At 35.5% G+C, this 19,749-nt stretch overlaps 2 protein-coding genes across 3 annotated transcripts; one reads left to right on the top strand and one right to left on the bottom strand.

Moving 5' to 3' along the window:
* Positions 1-1,905: 1,905 nt before the first annotated feature.
* On the bottom strand, positions 1,906-6,526 carry LOC113499289 (transcription initiation factor TFIID subunit 3). Of its 2 annotated transcripts, none has more exons than XM_026879711.1 (2): positions 6,259-6,526; positions 1,906-6,144 (listed from the first exon to the last, which is right to left on the bottom strand). In XM_026879711.1, the coding sequence occupies exon 2, from the start codon at positions 6,123-6,125 to the stop codon at positions 2,622-2,624; it is 3,504 nt and encodes a 1,167-aa protein (XP_026735512.1). In that variant the 5' UTR covers positions 6,126-6,144; positions 6,259-6,526; the 3' UTR covers positions 1,906-2,621. The 2 variants fall into 2 exon arrangements, with proteins under 2 accessions (XP_026735512.1, XP_026735511.1); XM_026879710.1 differs by having other exon boundaries at positions 6,299-6,525.
* A 1,304-nt stretch (positions 6,527-7,830) lies between these two features.
* Positions 7,831-19,597, top strand: LOC113499285 (general transcription factor IIH subunit 1). Its single transcript, XM_026879704.1, has 11 exons — positions 7,831-8,282; positions 9,343-9,544; positions 10,748-10,884; positions 11,264-11,465; positions 11,685-11,790; positions 12,122-12,256; positions 12,522-12,767; positions 12,951-13,046; positions 13,750-13,876; positions 14,341-14,528; positions 14,859-19,597. The coding sequence occupies exons 1-11, from the start codon at positions 8,129-8,131 to the stop codon at positions 14,979-14,981; spliced, it is 1,716 nt and encodes a 571-aa protein (XP_026735505.1). The 5' UTR covers positions 7,831-8,128; the 3' UTR covers positions 14,982-19,597.
* The last annotated feature ends 152 nt before the right edge of the window (positions 19,598-19,749 follow it).

Genomic DNA, 19,749 nt, shown 5'->3' with positions numbered 1-19,749 from the left:
AATTAATTGAAGCTGCCGTTTACTTTGTCTGTGTTTATTAACATGTTAGGTTGTTTTAGGCAAATTGTAGTAGTACTTAGTTTGTGTAAGTTTGCAATATGATCCCGTCGTAATTGAAATAGTAAAATGTTTCTAAACCACATGTTTATATAACTATTCGCAACAATTCAGGGTTCTATGAAAAATTGTAGCTGCACTATGAACGAATTAATTTATACTACATGCTTGTTGATTTATTAAATTAGAAAAATAAAATAATTTAAATAATCTCTTTGTTTTCATGTTAGCATGCAATAGATAGTATTTACAGCACCCTCTTGCAAAAATATGAGTTGTTAGGTAATTAGGAAAAGATAAATTATATTTTTACGTCTGGACGGTCGTTTACGCACTCGCTTTTATGACGTAGTGGGAAACTGCACGTGATCCGACACCAGCAAAGGCGTTGAAAAGTCGAGAACTAATAATAGAGAGAAACTAACAGTCTTTTACAGTGCAAAGAAATCGTTTAAAAATCTATTTATTTTAAAACCGAAACTTAGTAATTCGTTTAAAAAGACCATTTTTCTAGCACCCTATTGCTATGGCGTTGGCTATGAAAAACCAATTTGATGTCTATGAATTTCACAGCCGAAGTATACGAACCAGACTCAAATGGAATTCGAACTTTGAACTAGAAGCTAGACATGAAAAGTACGCTTTTTTTAATAGATGGCGCTGGAAACATAAATACAAGAGACTTGAGTTGACAAACAATAACATGAAGGTCAATGCCTCTCCCGAGCCTTTTAACCTTTTTGGTTAAGAATTTTTTACCTGCTAAAATTACATTATAGTTATAAAATTATCAAATAATAACTTAAGCATCGTTATAACTAAGAAAAGTCATCATAATTTCATAGTGCCGATCTGTCTACATTAATTCATAGCCTAGACGCTTCTAATCTCGGACCTAATCAGTATTCGAGGTGAATGAATCAGTAGGTAAGTACCTAAGTTCCTACTTATAAGTATTTAACAAGTCGATTTGTAATCACAACTACTAACAAGTCCTTTTGCTAGGTACTCGTAATTATTTAGCTTCGCTTATTGTATTCGTGAACATTGATTTAGCTGAATACCTTTGTAAAGTAAAAAAATATATATAACTTTCTTCGAGGTGCGAGCGTGTTAAAAACAAAAATGATATTTTCGTACAGGAATCGAACGGGTTACGCGGCGTGCAAATCGTGCAATAAACGTTACGTTACTCATGAAACGCTACGCTACTCCGCCGTCTGTCATCCACATACTCATAACATTGTTTTTATATAGTTAAATACTTCAGTTAGGGTTTGACACTTGGTGTCTTGTTAGCCCGCCAATATATAGGACTACTTGAACCTAGTCTTTTCTCCTCGAAGCTACACTGGGATCGTGTGGTTACTTGTATTTATGTAATATGAAGCAATCTCTAACATTCTTCTTTTATGGGTAACACTGCAGATTCCGTAAAAAGAGGCTGGCATTTTAGAATTGTAATTACTGAACGACTTTTGAAATATTAAAGCAACACATGAAATGTTTTCGGCCCGACCTGGGAGTCGAACCCGAGATGAGTAGCCTACTATAGTGTGACCGAGTATTAGCGCCCGGACATACGCTTGCGAGGTACTTTGGTTATAGACAGACGAAGTGCAATGACTGACATGACTCAGTAGCCCCATGTGGGCGCCAACATCTGTGTTTTCGTCGATGAGTACGTGTGTTAATGCTTTGACTATTATTTCTTTGTCTACTGAGATCTGGATCCCAAACTTGAGGCTAGGAAGAGGATAAGATAGGAAGGATCAATTAAGCTATCGGATCGAAAAAATGTTACAAAAGCGAGGTAACGCACGTGGTACAAGGATTAAAATAACGTACTACATTTCGAGTACCAATATATTTAATTGGCCACTGGCTGAAATTAAAAATTTACATTTGCCTCCCCTCCAAGTAAGTCGAATGCAGAAGAGCAGGCACTTTCGCGCGATAAACAAATATTCTAGCCGAACGATAACAAATGTCCTGGCTCGAAAGTGCGTGACAGTGTCTGCCCTGTACAAAATTGAAGGAACAACTTCAACAAAAAAAAAACAGGGTTATATTAAAATTATAATATGAAAATATTCAAATATTAGCTGAAAATACATCCAGCCTTATTTCTGTTTATTTAAATATTCACTACATTTACTTTATACATCACCAATTTCTTAAGTAAATTCAGTTTTTGTACAATATAAAAAGAATCTTATATTATCATCTATGTTTACACGCGAGAAGTGTATAACACGCCCGCCATCGCATTACAGCTTGATCTAACCGAGCGAACGAGAAATAAAGAGAAATCGTAACAAAATATTTAAAATTATGGTAATTATTACAAGTAACTACACTATTTTATGTTCAACATTTTATGTCAATATTCATTATTATCTATACTTAATTGTAGCCTATGATATAACATTATAAATGATGAAAAACATTATTTTTCTTCATGATATCATTCAACAATTAATCCATTAACAACTTTCATCCATTTACTCGTATCTATCGAACGGAAAATTATCACTAATCTCAGTAACAACAAAAGGTCCATATCAATGACAGTCTCTAATTTTTTCCCCTTTAGGTTTTCGGCCCCTCTTTTTGCCGGCGGTAGTGACGCCAGCGAGCGCCATAGCGGCGCGCTTCGCGAGACACGACTTGCAGAACCAGTCCTCTGTTGCGCCGGGCTCTTCCGTGATACCGACGCACACCCAGTGGTACCACCCATCGCAGCCGTCACACCCAATCATCGGCGAGCCGTTGTCGGGCCGACCGCACGCTGGACATACCCATATCTTATTTCCGTGTTCATCCACGTAATAAGGCGTAGGTAATGGTCCGGTCGGTTTGTCGACGGGTGCTGGCGGCGGCGCTGGGGTGGGCGCAGGTTCCTCCGAAATCGAAGCAACGTCGTCGTCAAAATGCTCTACATGGCCTTTCTTGGAAAGTGGTTTAATTAATATCCTTTTATATTTCGATGAGGAAGTTGGAGTATTTTTCCTGGGTGGCGAGCTGCCGGACGGCGGAGACGACGAGTGGCCTTCGATATCTGTGATGTGGTTATGTTTAGAATGTTTTTGTTTAGGCGGCCTCGTCACTAGCGCGGATATCTGCGCTAACTCAGGAGAGCGACTGTGTTCTCTTGACACTGATTCTTCTTTTGATGGAGAATCTTCCTCCTCCTCCTCCTTTTTAAGCACCGGTTTGATATTTAATTTAAATATATCGGGTGAACTCGGCGGCATTGGTGAATTCGAGTTAGATGAGCTCAGTTTTAGAGTAAGCTTCGGGACTAAGCCATCCGCTTGCTTTTCCTTCTTCTTCTCTTTCTTTTCTTTCTTAATTTTATCTTTTAACTCTTGCCTCTCCTCCTTATCTCGTTTCTTTTCAGATTTATCTTTGTTCTTATCCTTCTTATCCTTTTTCTTTTTAATTTTTATGCCATCTTTATCTTTATCTTTCTTTTCTTTTTTGTGTGATTTATCCTTTTTCTTTTCTGAATTCTCTAATTCTCTTTCTTGTGGAAGTTCTGGTGATGGTGGTTTTGCAGGGTGCGGTTGAGGTTCCGGATCCGGATCTACAATAGGCTCAGGAGTCGGCAAACGGGGAGGGATGGGAGACTGTCTCGGCGGAGGTTCATGCCTCGTAGAATCCACTTTAGGAGGATTTAATTCAATAGTTATATCGGGCGTAACGGGCGGCATTTTAAACAAATTCGATTTATGATCTTTATGCGACTTAGACTTATGCTTCTGTAAAATGTTTGGAATGGTCTGTGATTTGTGCTTATCATGCCTGTCCTTTTCTCGGCCCATCAATGAAGACTTATGTATGCCTCTATCATCGTCATTATCAACAGGTATTACTTCTAAACTAGGACGACGACGTAGCATTGGAGGTATTTTCATGGGGGAAGATCTAGATGTGTGTGGAAAGCTACCCATAGGGATGAGAGGATTTCGAATACCACTGTTAAGACCACCGGGCAAGAAACTAGTCCCAGGAATAAGACCTGGTCCGCCTGGGCCTAATGCAAATGGGTTTGTGAGCAAATTCGAGGGCTGTAGCCCTCTCAGGGCCGGATTATTGGCAAACTCTGCTAAAAATTCACTACCAGGAATTAATCCAGGAGAAGGTATTAGTCCAGGGCCAGGCATTAAACCTCTTCCTGGAGTCATTGCAGGGAAAAATGGAAAACCAGGTGGCATTGGTGGCAATTTAGATTCATTCTTTGGCCTACTTGATTTTGGTGGCTTAACACCACTCATTTTCAAACTTTGCTTTTCTGCTTGTGCTAGCTCAAATGCTATTTGCTGTTTCTTTAATTTCGCTTCTAATTTTGCAGCTTTATCTTTCTTGTCCTTGTGTTTCTTTTCTTTTTTAATTTTTGGACTGACACTAGCTATATCTTTGGGATAAGGTAATTGCAAGGATTTATTAATTGATATACTAGGACGATGTTCCATAGGTGGGGCTCTAGAAGCCTCATGCAAATCTATAGAGTCATCATCAATGTTTATCACTTCATCAGTCCGCAAATTCATAACTTTAGACAAATCTACAGCACTATTATCATTATTGTTCACAACAGGTTCTTCAGATTTCATTCTAATTGTTTCATGGGATCTACTTTCATGTGCATAACCATGTGAAGAATTTTGTAACCTTGAGATCATCGAATCAGACTGTAACTTTTCATGAACAACCTCTGGAGTAATTTTATCTTCTTTCGATTTGTTCGATATTCTTTTAAATATATTAATTTTTGATCTATCTGGTTGAGAAGCCAATTTCTCCTCTTCATCTATAACTTCCTTCTTTATTTCCACTTCAGGTATGAAGGAATTTGTAGAAGGATGTGGTTTATGTACAGGAATAGAATTAGAAACAAGTGGAGATTTTGATATAGGTATTTTTCTTGGTACTGGAATTGCATCCTCCGTTATAATGGAATTTTTGGGCAACACTGGTGGTATATCTACTGGCTCCTGTTTGATTTGGGGAACCGGTTTCAATGGCTCTGCCACTGGCAGTGGAGGAGGCATCACAGATCTTGTAGGCGGCGTCGAAACCTTCGGCGCCGGCATGGTCACATGATTATGGTGTGTAGGATGAACATCTTTGTTTTTCATTGGATGTCCTGGTGGATACTTATTCAATTTACTACTATCCTTAGATTTACTACCCTCACCTTTATGACTCTTATCTTTTCGTTTACTCTTCATAACTTTACCATTCAATAATTTATTCTTCTTAGATTTCTTATCACTTTTCTCTAATATTGGTGCTTTCATTACATTAGAATGATGTGAATTAGCTTTATGTTTGTCATACTGCTTTTCAGACATGACAGCAGGAGGTCGTGCCTCAGGCAATTTACCCTCACGTGCCGGGGACAGAAAACCAGACATAGTCATCATCACACTACTGATTTCTCTAGTCCTTTCCTCCTCTTCCAAACGTAACCTTGGCCGTTTACTGTTAGGTAATGAAACTGGATCAGTGGGTCTTTTGAAAATATCCTTGTTTTTATCTGGACTGTCGGTGACTGAAATTTCTGGACTTGTACATGTTGCATTACTATTGTCAGCATTATCAATGCCATTTTGACGGATCTCAACAGTTCCTGCCACAACAGGTGTATCCCTTTCCTTTTCAGGGTACATGGGTGGCAAGTGCTCATGCACATGCATAGGTCTAGTGACAACTTCATGACTGCCAGGTTTGAGAAAGTTCAAATTAGATTCTTTAGGTTTAGGAAACTTTTCAGAGGTCACAGGCGGAGGCACTGGTGGAACGCACCTGGTGTATTCTGTTAACTCTGGTAAATGAATGTGTAGGTCACGAAATACTAATCCTAGGTCATGTAAATTTGGTTCAGTCCTATTAAATTGTTCGGCGTATCTATTAGCTTGTGTCCCAAGTGACCGCACATACTTCTCCAGCACATGCACCAAAATGTCCAGTGGAGTGGAGTTTATACCATTCCATCCTATTGTTTGGCATATTTGCGCAACATTCCTTCGCAGTATCTCTCGGGCGTACGCCTCTGACATTATGACACCAACAAGTTATCTGGAACAAACGCATATATCACATTTACTACAACAGCTCCATGCTAATTGAATAACAAACATATAATTTGACGTATTCATCATGTTTACAATTGTATACAATCATGTTACGAACATTAGGACTGCTGAAACAGCGAATCTCATGATTTTTATACCTGCAAGTGTCTAGTAGTACAGAGTCGTGATTCCGAATGGGTGAAAATTTCAAGTTTGGAACACACATGTATGCTTCACTACAATCTTAAAAACTCAAAGATAATTTATAAAAACACATAAATCGTTTACAATGCAAAATAACGAAGTGTTTACGTAAAAACTTCTCAGCATTCTAAAAACACAGTGCCCCGTGCGCCATGATTGCATTTTGGGTTGTCAATGTTGAGTGTTGCTGTCTTGAAATATTTAAAAGGCGGTCTAATAAGGATGCGTTCAGTTACTCAGTAAAACAACAGTAAATGAAAAATGTTAGTATATTTTACCATTGTATGGTTTTAAATTATAATTTGGTTCCATTTTAGGACATCATTTTAAACTTTCGATATCATTATAATTTTCATTGAATAAATACAATTAGTGGTAATCATTCATAACATTACCACCCCAAAAAAATGCAACATTTACATTTTGCGTTTTATTTAGCTGAACTGGCTAAATAATCTTCAAAATCGCTAAGTAAAATTTTACGGAACATTCACACATTATTAATTAAATAATTTTGTGGCTTGTCTTATATTTCTAGTAAGACGGACATTTTTTTGATATTTGTTTTGTTGTGGCCTTATTTTGCTAGGTCATGTTTTCGTTCAGAAACGGAGTTTATTACAACTCAGATTAACTCGAATACACGAATAACATGACAATATTTATAATAATGTAGGGATGATAATATACTACAAAAAATCAGTAACACAATTCTTATAGGTCACCGATCTTCCGTAAGACTGCCTGAGCTCACTTATACACATAAGTGTCATAATGTGTAGTGTAGGAACAATTTAATGTTTTAGTAAATAAAGGCTTTTAATCTATTTCGTCTGAAGAATAGCGAACAGTTTTCTTCGTAATCTTTTTTTACATACTTCTAAAGTACCTACAAATTGACACTAAGCCTACTTACCTATTAAATATTGTTTATCACATACTTTTGCTTACCTATCGCTTGAATATAATTTCAAATATTCTCTTGTGACACAATATGCAACTGGAAATTTCAGCAACCTGAATTACTACTAGCGCTTGTAGCGGTAAAATCATTCCCACATCCCGCAGCAGTAAGCTGTTAGCCTATTTTATCAAAAAGTACGATATCATCTTTTTAATATGCTTATTCGTTATAATATATCCGATTCTTACCACTAAGCTGATTCGTATTTACAAACATGATTCATAAATGACCAAGTTTGTAGAAAGGTCAATCCTCTAATATAATAATGCAGTAATTAATGAACATGAAGTACATACTGTAAGTGTATAAAGCTCTCGGAGTAATAAGTTTTCCTTAAAATTAAATGTTATCAAAATAATAGATGTTAATAGGAAGTGACTGTTTATTGACGATAGTAAATAAAATAGTTCTAGCATATAATAATTTATTTCTGAGCCCAAAATATTTTTTTTCAAGTTTTACCGAAAAGCACGTGGTTTGTTTTTAGTGATGGGCAGAACGATAGTAATCCAAATCGAGTTAAAAAAAATTATGACAGTTTGTCAAATTCGCTAATGGTCGACGGACTGTGATATGCTTTTTGTAGATAGAATTTCATAATTCTTCGTTTTTATACTCGAATATGCAATTATATTCATGAACATTGTAAAATCTCGTAAATTCATACATAAAAATCACGTCAGACCGTATTAATGGCCGAATAAATTGAAATGATATTTCGCGTAACGTTTGGAAGAGTTTGAGCACTGGAGTTTTAGCATTTTATAACTTTTTCATGTTAAAGCTGTTGATATTGTGGATAAAGTCGTGAAGTTTAAAGATGACTACGTCTTCTGAGGACGTTTTGCTCAGCGTCGGCTATGTGCGATTCAAGAAAGGTTACGGGACTTTGTATGTTATGAACCAAAGATTAGCGTGGATGTTAGAAAACAGCGATACTGTGGCTGTGTCACACAAATATGCGGATATTAAAAGTAAGTGTGTCTACTTAGCGAAGTATACTTGTACTAGCTATAGATTGCAGAAGATTTATTCTTATCTGAAACTGTTGTTGAAGGCTGTTGTGTGCTAGGTTATTTATATCTTTTGCTGCTCAAGCATTTGACCAAAAACTCGACTTTATTATTTTGAATTAAGTTAACTACCTGTCCAGCTAACAAGCTATATTTGTGGTTTTAATATTGCCTTGTTTAAAATGGGCCCTATCAGTCGGCACACCAAGCTTCTCTGGGGTACCACTTAATTTTAAGTTGACTCTCTCTCTTATCAAAGCTTTAAAGTATGTAATTTTAGCTCTATAAACCATAATAAAAGTTACTATAATATATGACATGTCTAATAATGCCTATTTTTTTTTGTGATCATCTTATGAACAGGTTTCAACTTGTTCACAAACACATGGGTTTGATGGTATATTCTAGAGCAATGAGAACTCATTGTTGGATAGGTTTCATTTTTGTGATTTTCTAAGAGGACTTAAAAAAACTAATTCAAAGACAAAATGATTAAAAACTCAAAAGATTGATAGCTTGAAACCAATATGTCTAAACTTTGTTCTTGCCTAGGCATAACATTGATTACTGAACGCACTCAGGGTGCAAAAATAAAAATGACTTCACCTAAAAAACCAAGGCGGATGTTGTTGTTTTTTCCCAAAAACTGCTTTTCTAAGGCCTCTTTTTGAGAAGGGTCTAAATTATAAAATATTTTGTGTGGCAACAAACAAATGACTGTAAAAAAAATAGTAAACATACATTTAAAAAAATTGTATTATTGTTTGTTTTTGTTAGTCATATTGATAATAATATGATTTATAGGACAGTATAGAGATAGCAATGAGTCTAATAGCTTACCCTAAATGGTTTGTAGTAATGTGAAAAGCATCTACCTCCATCTTTGATCAAAATTATTAACTCAACCTTAATCAGTAGAGAATACAACTGATTGCTTTCCTAAATAATAGTTCATTACCCTTTAATGACCCTCTACCTATATCAGCACAACTTAACTAATTGAAAACCCTTTATATTTCAGCACAAAAAATATCACCCGTGGGTAAACCAAAAGTGCAACTTCAAGTGGTACTACATGATGGCACATGTTCCACTTTCCACTTTGTCAACCCTGCAGGGGCGGAGGAGCAAGCTAAAGACCGGGACCAAGTCAAAATGTTACTTCAAAACTTATTACCAAAGTTTAAGAGACAAATTGATGGAGAATTGGAAATGAAATCCAGGTGAGCCTTTAAGGTTACTTTTATTGATCAACTAGATGTTGTGGGTTTATATTGATGTCATTTATACTTGCAAAAATAATAAAATCCTTCAAAAAAATTTGTATAAAATTAGTCATGCTAACTCTTGGTGTCAGCTACCTGCATACAAGGTTTTATCAAATTCAGACCACTCGTTTGGGCGTGAAGAGGTAACAAACATATACTTTCGTAACTTCAATTTCATGTATAAAATAATACAAGGATTTCTTTTGGCATTGATTTCTACTAAAAAGTGCCTTATTCGATATTTTTGTGTCTTTGATATTGCGTGCCAAAGAAAAAAACGACAGCAGTAAATGTCATCTATAGTATTTCTTTTTTATATTGCGCGTTTTATTTAGTTGATTTTTACAAACATTCAAAATGTTTACCACCAGAAATGCAAAATTAACCAAAAATACATTTTGTTTCAAAGCCAATGTTATACAGAGTAAATAAAACTGGTATGTATTTTAAATTATCGAAATAACATTCGTAACCTTACGATGACTTTCTGAGAAAATGTGTTTATAACTGTATGTGGGTCATGTGGTTCACATAATGAATACTAATAGCTTTTCATTCTATAAATAATTAGACATATGACCAATACTTTTAAGTTCATCAGTACTGAAATAAAAATATACATAAAACAGACTGACCTTGACCTATCATATCGGGATCGTTTAAAGTACTGTTGAGACGCCGCTCTATGTCGTGTAGCGCGGTGTCACGCTTTCACAATTGCAACAGTTTCGGCGGTGGTAGGCCCCATGTGGCCTCTTCGTTTTATTCCCACTCCTCCTATTTAAAACTTATGATTAATATTGGTGTGGATTCCAAGGCAATCGATCGTATCCCTATTTTTTTCGGATGGGAATTCACCGAATGAGTTCTTCCGCTTTGGGTTAAGCAGAAGGGAGTGTCAGGCTTTTACTGACTGACCCACCCATGATTTGTCCTTAGCCGTTTATTTACCGGGGCCGCGGTACCCGGACAATCCCGCTGGAGTCGGTCGTTCTACTCAGACACGATGAGCTTCAGGGCCGTTCGTTGGTGTACATTGTTTAATAAAACCTGTTAGAATTATGGGCACGTATGGCGGGCTTATCCCACGAAAAGGCCCCACGGGCGCTCCTCGGTGGTTTCATCTCGCCTATAATAAACATTTTTATCATATTTCAGATTGCTGTCCCTACATCCGACATTGAAGCATTTATATGAAGACTTAGTGATATCAAAAGTGATTAATAGTGAAGAATATTGGAACACGCCTACTCTCAAAACTTATACAGAATCTAATAATGTTAAGCAGGAAGCAGGTTTGTAATAGACTCATACATATCGACAATTACGTATTACTTTTGCTAGCTTATCATACTTTTACACATTCTACTTATTTTTTAACGTTCCCGGATTAAGTCCTTGTGTCGTGGGTTTTTCACAAACATTCAATTCACGTGCATAAAGACACCCAGACTCAGGATAAGTTTTCGTTAATCACACAAAAGCTTGCACTACGCGGGGATCAAATCCATGGCACGTCGTGCTCATTAGGTTTGGCGTGGTGACTTCAACCACTCGGCTATCCGTGCAATCTAAGCTTAACCTATTAAGTAGGTCTTCTGCATCTTTATACGAGAGACAGCATTACTGTTTTCATATATTGAATTATTTCTCATATTATGGCCTATTTTCTAGGAGTTTCGGGAGCTTTCCTTGCAGACATCCAACCTCAGACTGACGGGTGTAACGGCCTGAAATATAACCTCACCCAAGACATTATAGACGCCATATTCAAAACATACCCGGCCGTTAGAAAGAAACATGTTGACTATGTGCCGAACAAAATGACAGAAGCCGAGTTTTGGACCAAGTTTTTCCAATCTCATTATTTTCATAGGTAAGAAACGGTTTAAATAAGAATGAAAATATTGGGACATGAAATAAAACTTTTAGGTTAGGTTTTTATTAAAGTCATAGTCAATTTATTTTACTTGTTAGAATACTATTAGTTTTCCCATTCGAATTTGAAAAGTTGAAGTTGAATTTGAAAAGAAAAAAAGACCAATATAATTTGCATGGATTTCACGTCACTACTAATACGCCGTCATTGTTACAGGGACCGCATAGCCTCATCGTCTAGCAAAGATTTGTTCGGAGAATGTGCCAAACTGGATGACCAAGCAATCGCCTCAGCTATGAAACACACAACTTTAGATCTCACAGTATGTAAAAATCAAAGATGGTTTAAAGTCAGTTCACAATCAAAAAAAGTTTCTATAATAATTACATTCTTGCCTCAAACATATTACTTTTGATATCAAAAACTTTCTATAACAAATTATAGATTCTTGCTTGAAACTTATAGCTATTCAACTAAATCAAGAAAGAAACATATCTTTGTTGCAGAAAAAAACACGGCCTTTTATATGTTTATTGCAGCTATCAAATCATAACACAGTGGCAGTGAACATAGTCATACATTATTTCATCATTATATGCAAATCCAGAATCTACCATTTACTTTCATAAATAAAACTTTTAACTTTGTTTCAGGTGGACCTCCCCCAATTCACAGAAACGATACCCCTCCTCCCCTCCGAGGACGACGCGCCTCCGGAAAAAGATAGAGGGGATAGTACCTCCATACATAGAAACATGATCAAGCGATTCAACCAACACTCTATTATGGTAGGTTTGTGTATTAATAATATCAAAATTCAAAACAGTTACTCAGTAAAAGTATTGAAATTGTCTAGAATTGTCTCAAAATACAATTCGTTTTGGATGATGAAAACTCCTTTGTCGCTATATAATTTTTTTGACAGAATATTTTACTAAAAACGTAGTTGAAAGTATGTCCTCAATATTACATTGGTAAAAAAAGCCTTAAAACCCACTCATCATCATAAAGTTATGTTGCAATCACAACTCAATCTCTAAACCTTTATTCCAGGTGCTCAAAGCTAGTCATAAAACAAATTCTAGTAATAATAATAATAGTAGTAGTAAAACGACAAATAACAACAAAGTTGTTGAGAATGGAGTCAAAGAACCAAACGGCGTGACGGAGAAGAGAACAGCAGAGGAAAGCAGTACAGAAGCGCCAAACAAGAAGCAGAGGATATTAGAGAAATTACATTACGAAGACTTAAAAGACAGCGGGAACAATGAGGATATGCAAGAATTGAAATTGTCTAAAGTGAGATTTTCGTACTGTATTTTTGATTTTATTTTTAAGCCTTATATATTTTGTTGGAGAGAGATTTTCAGAATTGATTTAACAATTAATTAATTAATTAATGGATTGTTGATTTCTGCTTCTCTAAAGTTTGATTCTTCAGTTTTTTGAGTGTTTTACTGATTGTATTATTCTTGTTTACAGATAGAAAGATATCTACTAGGCCCATCAACTCAGACTCACCAATCCAACACATACACTAACCCACCACCTCTATCTGCGCTCGCGTCGATTTGTCAAGTAAGTGCCTTTTTCACTAATTCGATCGGAAAATTAAAAATATTTTTATTGAAGTACCATTGAAATTATATAAATGCTACAATATTTGAGCATTTTTTTGATCTCTTCAATAAAAGTTTAGTAAAATAATTAGCTGAATGAAATGTGTCGTCCCAAAATAATCACCTTGAGGGCTCCATATTAGTTAGTATGACATGATGTAAACAAAGGTTAATTTCAACATTCCACTTCCTTAAAATTCATGGTTCGGAGCTAATAGGAAGACTTATGTGACATTGTTATAAAAAAGCAATAGATTTTCAATATTCTTTTTGTGATTACCTTTGTCCATAGTTGTTGAAAAGACTAAACTTTTTGTATCTTCTTCACATTTTCTTTTAATGTTGGTACAAGATGAATTGCTAAAGTATTAAGTCCAGTATCTTCGAATGTGCAACTTGATCCGTGGGCGTCAGTAGTCCGGGCGCACCTATCATGTCAGGGATGCAGTCTAACTGGCATCGCCAATCTTATACACATTTGTTGTTATAAGTCGGCATTCCACGATCAGTGTCTGATGTTCTCTGCCTACTTTGACTGTCGAATGAGATATTTTGAACATCGACAGACGCGGTTGTTCGAGTTCATGTTTGCTTGGAGGAGGGGTTTCCCTCTTCCTCGGCAGTGTTGGTGTAGTGTGTGCTATATGTGGGTCCTCCCTTAGGCGTGGAGCAGCGGGCAGCAGTGCGCGCGGCCCGTGCGCGTGTCGGCGGGCGCGTGCGTGGCCGCGCTCGGGGAGCTCAGCCCCGGCGGCGCGCTCATGCGGCATCATCACGCGGCCTCCATGGCGCGTATGTATACCTACATGTACTGGACTCACAGCGGAACCAGCATCATTGACCACCCAAAACATCACACCTCGGCGATCGATGGAGTTGGAAAGCTTTCTTGGAAATAAGAAATAACTGGTCTTTCTTTCTTTATACTAGAAGAATTGCATAGCCCAGCAATGGGAAAACAACGGCAGTTTCAATACAGCATAACGCCTATCCGTAACCTTAAAATATCGAGCAAATTCGTAAATCCAAATCGAATTACTAATCCAATCGTAGACATCAACGCGAAATCACTAAACACTGAAATCAGCCTGTGAAAATACGCGTCGCTGTATACCTACCAAAATTAGAAGGCTTCCAGTACAACAGTATTGGTGTGGATGTGATGAGGATAAAGACAAAAGCGAAGTAAAGTGCCTAACGCCGGGAACTAATGATATAGGCGTAATGATTATTTAACAAATTCCCACGCCTTTCAGAACTAATTCCACCGGACGTAAAGTCTGAGCTACACCGTATCTACCTGTCGGGCGGCGAGCTGCTGCGCGAGCTGTGGCGCTGCTTCCCGCAGCCCGGCTCCGCCGACGCGGAGGACAGCAGCGCGCGCGCCGAGAAGTTCTACGAGGCCTTGCTCAGGTTTAGGAATGTTAAACTGAGGCCGTTTGAGGTGAGGGATTAAAATTATACAATATTTACACATGGAAAAATGTACTTTAAATACTAATTTTAAACAGTATTAAATGATGCATCGATTTATCGGGATTGTCCAACTAGATTCGGACCCAACTGAAGTCCTTAATCATGACCTGATGCGGCGGGGTCGCGAGTTATTAAACATGTGTGAGAACTTGATTTGCTTTTTTAGAGCATAAATTGTCAAAAGTTGTTGAGCAAAAATCAGCTATGTATAACAACAATAAAGATCACAAAATCAATTAAAAAGTCATAATTACGGTATCACAACACAAATTCAGACAAATTAATATCTATATTACAGGAGAAAATGCTACGCGACTTAACGCCACTGGCTACAACACTAACGCGGCACATGAACCAGATGATAGACACGGCGTGCGCTAAATACGCGATGTGGCAACAGAGGCAGGCCAAGCTGCGGTAGTAGTAAGTCAATGTTTGTACCGTCAGCAGAACTATTTATGTAACAGCGTTAAACTTGGAGACTGTTCGTCTAACTGTATCGACCAAGGACAGCACTCAGTTGAGGTCGGCCTGAAGTGGCATGCTGTCATTTTCGTTGTCAAGAGGTGTGTAGAGACTAATAGTTAAGAGTGTCTCGTTGAAGTGTGTAGTTCTTGAATAAGGCTGCGAAACTAAGTGTACCAGCTTTGGGAATCTGTGGTGTCTCGTTTTAAAGTGTGAAAATGAGATGGTGCTATCGGATTTCCATTGCTTTCTTTCATTCAATTTTCACATAATTTAGTTTTATCTACAATTTTGTCATCATATGATGTATAACAGGTTACAGGAGTTAGTTAATGCCATTTTTAAAGACATTCGCGGGCGTAAAATGTCTTATAGTTTTAAATCACCAATCACTTTGTTTCTGTTTCAATTGATTGTATTTCTCTCCTGTATTTAATGATAAATGCTGTAATTTTATATGAAAAGACTCGAATAAACGCTTTACCTTTATCTGAGCAATATAGAGTTAATCGCTTTTAGACAGGGTCTGTGATAAATGTTCGAAATAATGCACGTCATTTATTTTTCATAAATAATCTATTATTCTTCTGCTGACGGTACTTTTTTAATTTAGCGACGTATTTGTCGAATTGTTAAGAACGTTAGTGATGTGACGAGAGACAGAAGTGCATAATAGTTTTAAATTTTTGTATTTTCTTTGCGTTTTTTTCTAAGTTTTATCTACCTTTCAAGGAGATCTTTCGTTTACTTTAGAAATACGTAGTTCCTTGAATAATTGCTTTTGATTGTTTAATTGTTAAGTCAACCCTGATTTGACTTGTTCTAAATAATGGAATAAAACAATTAAATGAAACACCTTTTATATACCCACCATATATGTTCCCGATATGCCAATAACCTAAAAACTCTATTTTTATATCTCATAGGTCATCAGTCATAACAAACAGCAAAAATCTACTAAAGAGCTCTAATAAATTAGCTACTACCCTGCCTTACTCCTAGCTTTCCTACACAATACTGCCCTTGTAAATATACAACAGATAAAAAAGACTGAATATAAAAACATCTAAATAAACTTCCTTTCTCGTCACATTTTAACATGAACTCGGTAAATAAATTGTACATATGCCTGTCTGTATAATACAATAATCTGTGAATACCTAATATCATTTAGATATGTGTAAAGCGGCTGTTCACGGACGTACAGAACCCAGCGACGGAAAAGTCGCAACGACAATTTTGTCGCACTTTGGTATAACACTACACATTTTGATTCATCAATTTAGTATGTTTATTCTAGTATACGATTAGAGATAATTGTTTATTTGGTCTCCAGTCGTTATATTTATGAGTCGGTGTAATATTTGACACGCCTTTAGTCAGATTAGATCCAATACGGGTGCTAGTGTGTTGCTACACTTGCTAGACTGTATAATGATGGATAAAAATATACTTATGCAGTGGTAATATTTCTAAACCGCTTCGTGATCAGAATACAATAGATAATTATAGTTTTTCTTAGACTTCCTTTAAAATATTTAATTCATTTAAAATATTTAAGACATTTAAAATATTATATCTCATTAGGTGTTTTTTTACAACCTCTTGTGTAAGTAACTTAATCATAAAATAAACGTAGCAATTGCGACTCTAGTACAAAAATATCCACTTCATCGTTCGTGAATGGTCCGCCTTAGTCTACGTAATAAAATATAAATAGAAAATGAAAATAAATGCATTTTGATGAACCAAATCTAACTGAATGATAGTAAATAATTTATTATATTTTTCACTAAATATCAAACTGCTAAAGCATTGATCGAATAATGCAATAATTCACTTGTATTGCAAAAAAAAAAAAACTGCGTCGAAATATTTAACTATAGTTTTCTACACGTTATTTGAAAATCAATTTCCAATTACAAAAATAATAATAAACAACTCGCCATATAACATTGTTCTAGCACCTTAATGATTTCTGATTGTATCTACTCAATAAAAAACCTCATTGGGTCTTTTAAAACTGTATTTTTTATATTTAGAGATGGTCCCATATGAAGGTACATCAGAGGTAGACATAAATGTGCTACAATTAACTATTTGTTTTTTTTTTAATTAAATATCTCAGAGAAAAGTTTAAAGATGTGCACTTTATATAATACATTCAAGTTTTGACCATTTTGATGCAGTTTTTCGCCCTCGCTGTAGCATAACCAAACTGGTACCAGTCAACTGTGTATGTAAATATTTCACATAACACTACGCTTTCAATAGATAAATATACACTTAGACAAAATGTACAAACTACAAGCATTCGTAAAAGTTCTGACGCAACTGTTGTTGTATATTTTAATGATGAAGAAATATACAGGTTGACCCAGAAGACATTCTTATAGTAGCAAAACCTTGTTTAAAACTGAATACGAAATATTTTCCATTTATAAGGTCGACTTAAGAAATGAAATCATTTATTGTGTAAGTAGGATCATCAATTTTACATGACATGTCTTGTTTTTTGAGCTTGCTAAAGTCAATACTTTCACGAGTACCGTAATCTGACTACCCATAATACGGTAATATGACTCGTTACCAAGCTTTTTGGAACAGCCTGTATAGAGACATAGCGCCATCTCTTTTTTACAAGGGAAACTAAAATTTCTTCCCTATCGTTCATCTTATCAGCAGTTGACTGTTATCAGTTCCACAATATAAAAGCGATATTCTAATACTCGTCACCACGCTCCATTTGAAACGTAACTGATGTTATTCTTATTAATAATATTGGCGACAATAAATCGCATTATTTCTAGTATAAGTTGGAAGTGTCCAAATTTTCTTGTTACCATACGTTATTGGCGATACTGTGCTCTCTGTTCGCAATGGTTGTTTAATGCCTGGTTTTATCCCACTGCTGGGCAAGGGCTATTAAAAGAGTTTAAAAGGTTTTGTCATATTTTATATACCACTTCTTTGCGCATAAATAGATAAACTTCATCAAGATAACTAGTCAGTTCCAAAAAATGAGTCACCCGAAATAATGATCATGGGCTGATCAAATTTTGGATAGGAGATCATTTGTTTTCGAATTAGTTCTGCTTACTTGAAACAAGTTTTTTCGATTCCTATGTACAGGAGCGATATTTAAAACATGACAGGTTTATCAAAACCGTGTAGAGGAAAAAATAGATGATTTTAGGTATGTAAAGGTTGAGAGGAGAAAATAATGAAGGGATGGAATGGAATGGAATCACATCACACATTTTTTTGTGTGAGTGTGTATAAAAAATGGGATGTAATCCGTTGTATGTGAATGCATATATTAAAACAACCATGCGAACAGAAGAAACGAGGATAGAAAAATCTAAAATTTTGATATTTTTAAGCATTAACGATTAATTAGGTGGTTCACCTCTCTATTACATTTGTTTTATTTGTTTAATTGCGATATGACACAAAATAGAAGTCGGAGAAGAACGTCGTAACAGTAACTACACGATAATATGTATTATGACACTTATTTCAATAGTAGTAAAATTTATATTACAATACTCAAAGAATGTGTTGAAAAGATAGTATTTTGAGTATAAATAGTCCGAATAAGATTCAAAGAAAGTAGTTTTGTTTTAAGTATATAGAAAGAAAAAGGTTTTAATAATATCGATAAACCAACGATGTGTTCATAAATTTTAAAGGATATAATCATTGTAATACTATTTTTTTAAGTCATGTGTTGCGTTTTTTTTTGTATTATTTGCAACTGTTTGTTTCTTACACAAGTATTAAATTATTGTTACAAGCCTCTTCAATCATGTTTAAAGAACTTCTATTTTGTGTCAATCTGCAAATAACTATCGAAATTATGTTATTTTGTAGATCTCTCTAAGATATTAAACATCCGTTTGATTATAAATATTAGTAATATATATTTTTTAACAAACTTCTGTAAACTTTTTTTGTGCTTTACTTTAGTTTTAAATAATATTCATAAATGAACGGGTGTCCATTAAATGTTCCTGAAGCAATATTTCTGATAATCTGAACGTTTAGTTTATTTTTATTGTAATAACATTATTAATTTCGTGATACGTAAAATAATAAGGTATTTAATGTAGTGCACAATATTGTTTTTCTATAAACGAGTTAATTGAGAGTTTTAAATGTATATAACCTTTTTTTAAAACACGCAAGTGGATAATGTTATCCGTGCCTTCCTCCCTTTAGCTTCTAACTTGTATTATACTCATTTTAATAGACCACAATACACTTAATATTTATTTTAGTAATATTATCGATATTGTGCACTACATTAATACAACGTGTTTTGTACAGCCAGCGACAAAAGTATTTGAGTTTACTTGAATGCAACCTTTACCAGTTGTTGAATATTACATCTATAGAGAATGTTATGTTATATCCATATAACTTTGATAGATCATTTTGGGTATAATAAGGTTAAAGGTTTTGTGGTTGCCTGTACATGCACGTATAAATAGTTCGTTACGGATAACAATACATGTTCTTTTTGTCTACTAGTTCGTCAGTTTAATTTAAATACAAAAATATGATTCGATTTTTATTCGTTTTACTTCTTTTTCCTAGTTAGCTGAGTTACGTTTTTATGACATTAGCTTAGCTAATGGTGTATAAGCGCTGATCAATTAGCATTTAAACGCATATAAACCAATCACAGTCCCTACTTAGTGCCTACACCAGAGGCACTATCA

Source organism: Trichoplusia ni, chromosome 12, assembly GCF_003590095.1.
Source record: "Trichoplusia ni isolate ovarian cell line Hi5 chromosome 12, tn1, whole genome shotgun sequence".
NCBI lineage: Eukaryota > Metazoa > Arthropoda > Insecta > Lepidoptera > Noctuidae > Trichoplusia > Trichoplusia ni.
The sequence above is the reverse complement of the archived record's forward strand: the minus strand, read 5'-3'. Positions and strand labels throughout refer to the sequence as shown.

Coding starts and splice junctions, on each gene's coding strand:
- LOC113499289 (XM_026879711.1), bottom strand. CDS start 6,125: ATGTCAGAGGCGTACGCCCGAGAGATACTGCGAAGGAATGTTGCGCAA.
- LOC113499285 (XM_026879704.1), top strand. CDS start 8,129: ATGACTACGTCTTCTGAGGACGTTTTGCTCAGCGTCGGCTATGTGCGA. Junction 13,047..13,749: donor CGCTCGCGTCGATTTGTCAA/GTAAGTGCCTTT, acceptor GTCCTCCCTTAG/GCGTGGAGCAGCGGGCAGCA. Junction 13,877..14,340: donor TCACGCGGCCTCCATGGCGC/GTATGTATACCT, acceptor CACGCCTTTCAG/AACTAATTCCACCGGACGTA.